Source organism: Neovison vison, chromosome X (genome assembly GCF_020171115.1).
Source record: "Neovison vison isolate M4711 chromosome X, ASM_NN_V1, whole genome shotgun sequence".
In the NCBI taxonomy this organism is placed as follows: Eukaryota; Metazoa; Chordata; class Mammalia; order Carnivora; family Mustelidae; genus Neogale; species Neogale vison.
This window is the reverse complement of record NC_058105.1, coordinates 71,094,725-71,101,088: the sequence shown is the minus strand read 5'-3', so window position 1 is coordinate 71,101,088 and position 6,364 is coordinate 71,094,725. Positions and strand designations below refer to the sequence as shown.

At 52.6% G+C, this 6,364-nt stretch overlaps 1 protein-coding gene across 1 annotated transcript; it reads right to left on the bottom strand.

The window, feature by feature from the left end:
• Positions 1-228: 228 nt before the first annotated feature.
• SLC7A3 (solute carrier family 7 member 3) lies at positions 229-6,048 on the bottom strand. Its single transcript, XM_044234265.1, has 12 exons — positions 5,942-6,048; positions 4,534-4,933; positions 3,950-4,108; positions 3,589-3,766; positions 3,267-3,379; positions 2,900-3,122; positions 2,399-2,538; positions 2,191-2,293; positions 1,773-1,933; positions 1,402-1,568; positions 741-849; positions 229-602 (listed from the first exon to the last, which is right to left on the bottom strand). Exons 2-12 carry the CDS (start codon positions 4,901-4,903, stop codon positions 472-474), a joined length of 1,854 nt encoding a protein of 617 aa, XP_044090200.1. The 5' UTR covers positions 4,904-4,933; positions 5,942-6,048; the 3' UTR covers positions 229-471.
• Positions 6,049-6,364: the final 316 nt, after the last annotated feature.

The following is a 6,364-nucleotide window of genomic DNA, read 5'->3' as shown; positions in this document are numbered from 1 at the left end:
AAACCTATCTCAAGATCATTCCTTTAAGTGGGACTAGGCTTGACAAGTGCTCACACCACCCTCCTCCAACACTGAGCCAACAAGAAACACACAAGCACAACAGATCCTTTAGCGGCGACTGGAGCAAACACAGCACACTTATCTGAAGCTCTTTCCACACCAAAAGTCAGGCCCCACATCATCTCTAGCAAGCAAAGAACAAGACATGGTTTCTTTTTCTGGTTTCTTTTTAATAATTTTGTAAAAGCCAAGAAGCAGCTACAGACACGATCGGAAAGGAGACCACGAAAAATAAAAATTTAAAAACCAAGAGGAGAAAACAGCAAAGACACACCCTTCACTCCACATTAAATACAGAGCTCTGTTAGTGGTCCCCCACCCACATCCCATGGGATCCCTAGCTTCCCGTGTGCTCAAGGGTGCTCGCCATTATTGTGCAGGGGGACCAGACAGCATTCAGGGGTGATGACATCAGATCGAATGTGTACAGGCACTGCTGAGATCAAGGTCTACAGTTTTGGCCCTAGACTTGAGTGGGGCTTGGTTACTCTTAACCTCCTCCAGGCTGTGCTGGATCCCATAGCCAAAGTAGATAGCAAAGCCTGGTGGGGAAAGGGGAATTGTGAGGTAGGGAAATAGTGACCCGTAAAGGCTTCACAGGTCTCCCTACGGGAGACCAAGAGGGAAAAGGATTGGGGTAGGACACCCAAAAAGACTACTCTTCCCCAGTGGATACCTACCGATCAGCATCCAGACCCCAAATCGGGCCCAGGTGCCCGCTGTCATCTGCATCATAAGGTAAACATTCACAAAGATGCTCACTAGTGGGAGGAGAGGCAAAGCAGGTACCTGGGAACAAAGCAAAACCTTTGTATATCCCATGAGGTGACCTAGAAAGAGATCCCTGACCTACTTGCCCAGAAAGGGAGGGTCCAGCTCCTACTCATCTTGTGTATTTCAATGCCCACTACACTGCACCTCCTACAGGACTCCAAGGATACACAGTTTGGGGAAACAGAGCTGGAAAGGAACTACGGAGGGTGAGAGAAGTATTCGGCCTAGGTTTCTCTGGTATCTCTCCTTCCTCGTCCAATTAAAGAATATTTACGAACCTTTTTTTTTTTTTAAGATTTTATTTATTTATTTGACAGACAGAGATCACAAGTAGGCAGAGAGGCAGGCAGAGAGAGAGAGAGGAGGAAGCAGGCTCCCTGCTGAGCAGAGAGCCCGATGCGGGACTCGATCCCAGGACCCTGAGATCATGACCTGAGCCGAAGGCAGTGGCTTAATCCACTGAGCCACCCAGGCGCCCGAATATTTACGAACCTTATTAGAGCCCAAAGCATCTGGAGCCTGCTCTTCTGAGATGGGTGAGGAGGTGGGAAGAAAGAGGTAATTTACCTTGAAGTGCAAAGGAGTGGGACTCTGTGGCTGTCTCCAGATGACCCCAGTGATCCCAGTAATGAGCATCAGGAGCAGCACAACCACTGCGGTCCATACCGGGTCTCCAGAAAGCAGTGGGATGGGCCACTGGGCCAATACCAGGCAAAGAAGAGTCAGGAGCAGGGCTTCAAGGGTCAAGGTGAAGAATATCAAAACGGGCTCTTGTGACCAGCATGTGAAGATATCAGACACCCCATTCCAAGGAAGGCCACGCTCTCTCTAGTTCATCCTCGGCCACCAAATGCCACACACTCCACCACACCCCCCCTCTGTCACCCCATCACAGTGACCTCGAAACCACCACCTTAGAGAAAAATTTCATTGCTCACCAAGCAATGAGGAACACACATAGACAACTTGGCCAGAGAGCGGAGTGGGGATGGGGTTGAGAGGACAGAAGAGTCCCTGCAGGGTCAGCTTCTCTGCTTCGGGGAGCTTCTCCTCCTGTAACTCCACCTCATCTTCATCATTCCTCAACTCAGGCTGATACCTGAGGCAGGAATAAGAAGGCAGGATTAAGGACGACCCCTAACTGCTTTAGCATCTTCTCCCACGCAGCTTAACCTCCCTCATCATCAAGGGTCCAAGCTCTTATTGGCGGGCTGGGCTGTCCACATCCCTCCAGGAGAGTCAGGATAAGGCAGCTGGAGGAAGGAGGAGGAATAGACCTCAATAGACCTCAATCCGCGTTCCTCAATCTGAGAACAAAAAAAAAAACCCAATCCCGATTTACAGAGAGACTCTCACCTGAGGATGAGAACACAAACAGCCACCAGAGAGTATGCCAGCAGGGTCCCAATTGACATGAGGTCCACAAGATCAGTGAGTTCAAAGAGGAAGGCCATAAATGCTGAAATTGATGGGCAGAAACCAAGAAATGAGAGAAGGGAAGAGCAAAGTTAAGGGAATTGGTGAAACAACTAGGGGAAGGGCAAAGACTTTTTTTTTTTTTTACCTGCAATAATACCAGAGACCACAGTGGCCACGATGGGGGTGTGTGTGCCTGTGTGGACCCTGGCAAGGACACGGAACAGGAGGCCATCCTCTGCCATCGCATAGATCACCCGAGGCATGGGGAACATTGAGCCCAAGAGGCTGAGAGAGGAATGGCCAGAGTGGCATGAGTTCACTGCGGTCTCTGTAACCACCCAGCCTTCTCACAGCCCCTTTTTTTTTTCCTTAAAAAATTTATTTATTTGACAGAGAGAGACACAGAGAGAGGGAACGCAAGCAGGGGAAGTAGGAGAGGGAAAAGCAGGCTCCCCGCAGAGCAGGGAGCCCAACGCGGGGCTCGATCCCAGGACCCCGGAATCATGACCTGAGACGAAGGCAGACACTTAACCCACTGAGCTCCCCAGGTGCCCCTCCTCAGAGCCCTTTGAAGGGGTATTCGAGAGCACTGAATGCTAAAGCCTAATACTCCTACAGCAGAGGAAAACAAACGTTCGCCACTGACCTGGTAGAAAGAGCACAGAGGGATCCAATAGCCACAACATAGCGGGCAGGGGCCCAACCAGTATAAAGAAATGCCTCAGGCAGGGGACTCTCGGGTTGAAGCTGGTAGTAAGGCATCATAAGGGTAAGTGCTGAAGAGACCCCAAAATACGCCAAAAAGCAGACGAACAGTGAAATCACGATGCCCACAGGGATGGAACGCTGGGGATTCTGGGCTTCCTCGCCTGCAGGAAGGGGCACAAGTTTCAGAATAAGGGAAGCAGGTACCCTCCCCTACACCCCCCAACACCCCCCCTGCCACCAATGTGCATGCCACCTGAGCATACATTGTATCCTGGCCCCCAACAGAACCAGAATGACTGTGTTACCAGTGGTAGCAATACAGTCGAAACCAACAAATGCATAGAAACAGGTAGCTGCTCCTCGGAGAATCCCCTCGAAGCCGAAAGGCACAAATCCTCCAGAGCCCAGGGGGCCCAAGCTAAATTGCAAGAAACAGATAGAAAATGTAAAAGGTGTGTTCAGCCTCCTCTGTGCCTTTTCTCTGATGCCAAACTACTCTGCCAGGTCTTTGAGGCCTCAGCTCCCATTCCTCCTCCCCCACCCAATCCCGAAGCCCTTAACACGGCTTCCCCCTTGGCTCCCCCTCATGCTCCCAGCCCTGCAGCTCCTCAGAGTTAATGTCTTAACCTATTGGTGTCATTGAGGCCAGCTATGGTCAGTCTGTAGTCCTCTTCTGTGAGTTTCCAATTGTGCAGGTCCCCCTTAATGAAGCCCGAGATGATGACAAAACCGAGAACCAAAAGGTTCACCACTGTGAACACTTTGGTGACCAGGGCTGACTCACTAGCCCCCAGAGCCAGCAATCCTGTGGGAAAGAAGCAGTCAGGACTCAGAAAAGTCCTCCATCGGGGAGCTTTGCTTCCCGCTTCCATGCACAGCTTTCCCACTCAGCCTATCTTCTTTCTCACCATTATCCCCTCCACCAGCCCAGTCTCTGGCTTGGTCCCTCCTAGCCCTGCCCCCACCGGTTCCCTGTGTCTTCCCTCACCAGTGAGCAACAACACAAGGCCCAGAGCAAAGAAGTCTGGATATTCTGCAAGGACATGGGGAACATGCAGTGAAATACTCCCCTGCAGGGTCTGAGAGATGTGGTTCCCAATCAGGTTGTCAAACGCCGAGCTCCAGGCCCGGGCCACACTGGCTGTACCTGGGGGAGCAGAGGGAAAAACAGTGGGGTCAATTTTCCTCCCGCCCTCCCTGGAAACCAGTCACACAAATAATCCCTGCTGTTTTCACCTATTCTTACTTTTTTTTTTTTTTTTAAGTGGGCTCTACACCCAGAGTGGGGCTTGAACTCACAACCTGAAGATCAGGAGTCAGCATGTTTCACCGACTGAGCCAGCCAGGCGCCCATAGCCTTGCTTTTTAAAAAACCAAAACCAGTCAATTTACGACCCCAGGACAGAGGTTAAGGAGAACGAACAATTTCTCCACACCTTCAACCTTCCCAGCCGGCCCCCCAACACACACACATTTAGGGGTACTGAAGTCCTGTAAATGTTAATTTATCACTTCACCATTGTGCCCCTTCATTGGCCGTGCACAGGATCCCTCCCGGCCCCAGCATCTCACCTATAACATAGGACAGGATGAGGTTCCAGCCCGTGGTGAAGGCCCAGAGCTCACCCACTGTGACATAACTGTAGAGATATGCAGAACCAGAACGGGGGACTCGGGCACCAAACTCCGCATAGCACAGTCCGGCCAACACAGAAGACAGGGCAGCCACCAAAAAGCAGATCACAATGGACGGTCCTGCTTTATCTTTGGCCACCTCACCAGCCAGGACATACACACCTGCACCCAAGGTGCTGCCCACACCCAGGGCCACTAAATCCAGGGTGCTCAGGCATCGGGCAAGGCGAGTCTCAGCCATGCCTGGCTCCAGCGCCCGTCTGCGTACCAGCTTTTGACCCACTCTGCGAAGGGCCCGCCACAGCATTCTAGCTGAAATTGCAGAGGAGCCTAAGATCTGGTGGAAAACAAGACAAAAAGCCCTTCAATGGGGCTCATTATCCCTAAGCTCTGAGAGTGCATGACAATACCCACTCCATCCGGCAAAGGAGCGATGGGGGGATGGGGAGGACATTTAAGGGGCAAAAGCAAGTGTCTTCCTCTAACCTCAGTCTCTTCCTTAACAAGTAGGAATAAACAGTAACTCACAGGTTTGTAGGACTAAATGCACAGAAGACATGTGAAAGGCCCCTGGGGTACAGAAGCCAGGCACCTCACGAGTGCTCAGTATCAGTCTCTCTCTTTCTCTCTCTCTCTCTCTCTCTGACGGGGTAATTAGGGTTTATCCTAGACCCTAATCCAGGAACCATGGAACCTAATCTGGGTCCATTCCCTGGCCTGTAGAATTAAACAGAACTCACCCCAGGAGCAACCAGCAAATAAATCTAGGCAGAACCCCCTTCTCACATCCACTATCCACGTTCCTTTTCGGTGCTTACCCCAAGGGTTACTTAACAGGTAAGGTTCCTACACTGCCGGGAGGGCGGGGCGGGGGGGGGGAGACCGACCTCCCCGGCAGATCAGAAAGTGAGCACCGACTCAATTTCACCCCTACTCACCAAGCCCACACCGGGTAAATCGTGCTACTGTCGCCCAGGGGAGTAAGCAAATGTTTCCCCCCACTTCCTCCCGCCCCTGCAAGGCTGACCAGCAAGAATCAACAGTGGGGCGGGGCTTCGACATCTGAAGATTTGGAGATGCACCCTGAGAGGGGCCCCAGGGCAGCCCGAAATTGCTTGCAACAGAGAGGGGTTCCACCCTACGCCCCCCAACTCAGCTCCCGGCTTCATCTAGAAACGGTCTGGGGCTGAGGTGGAGACGGGAGCCATCCCGGGGCCGGGGTCTCGCCCAGCAACAGGTCACGGCCGCGTTGATGCAACTGCACGCTATGGTTGCCGGGGAATCCTAGGTATGCCCAGACCCTCGCAGTCCCCTTCCGACACACCTGTCGGCCCCCGAGGCTTACCAGAGAGCTGTTCCAAGCCCAGGGAGAGGCGAGTCTCAGATTGGGTTGGGTGAGGCTGAGTTAAGCCGAGTTGGGTCGGGGCTACCGACTTCGTTGTTCAGGCTTCAAAGCTGCGGCTTGGGGTCGTTGCGCGCCAAGCGCCCCCCTTATATACACCGGGAGGCGGAGCTGGTAACGTCATGGAATCCCACCCCCAATCCTCCCTCCACCACAGAGACACTACAGACACACATACACTCTCTGTCTCTCTTTCTGTCACTCTCTCTCATTCACTCATTCCTCGGCTTTGCAAAAAGGATTGCTTGCAGCCGGAGACGGCTTCCCACTTGCCACAGCAAGCCCAGCGTGGCAAGGGGCAAAAAAGCAGGGGACAGGCGAGGAGAGGGTGGCCTTTTCCCATTCTCCGAGTTTCTAGTCAGAGCG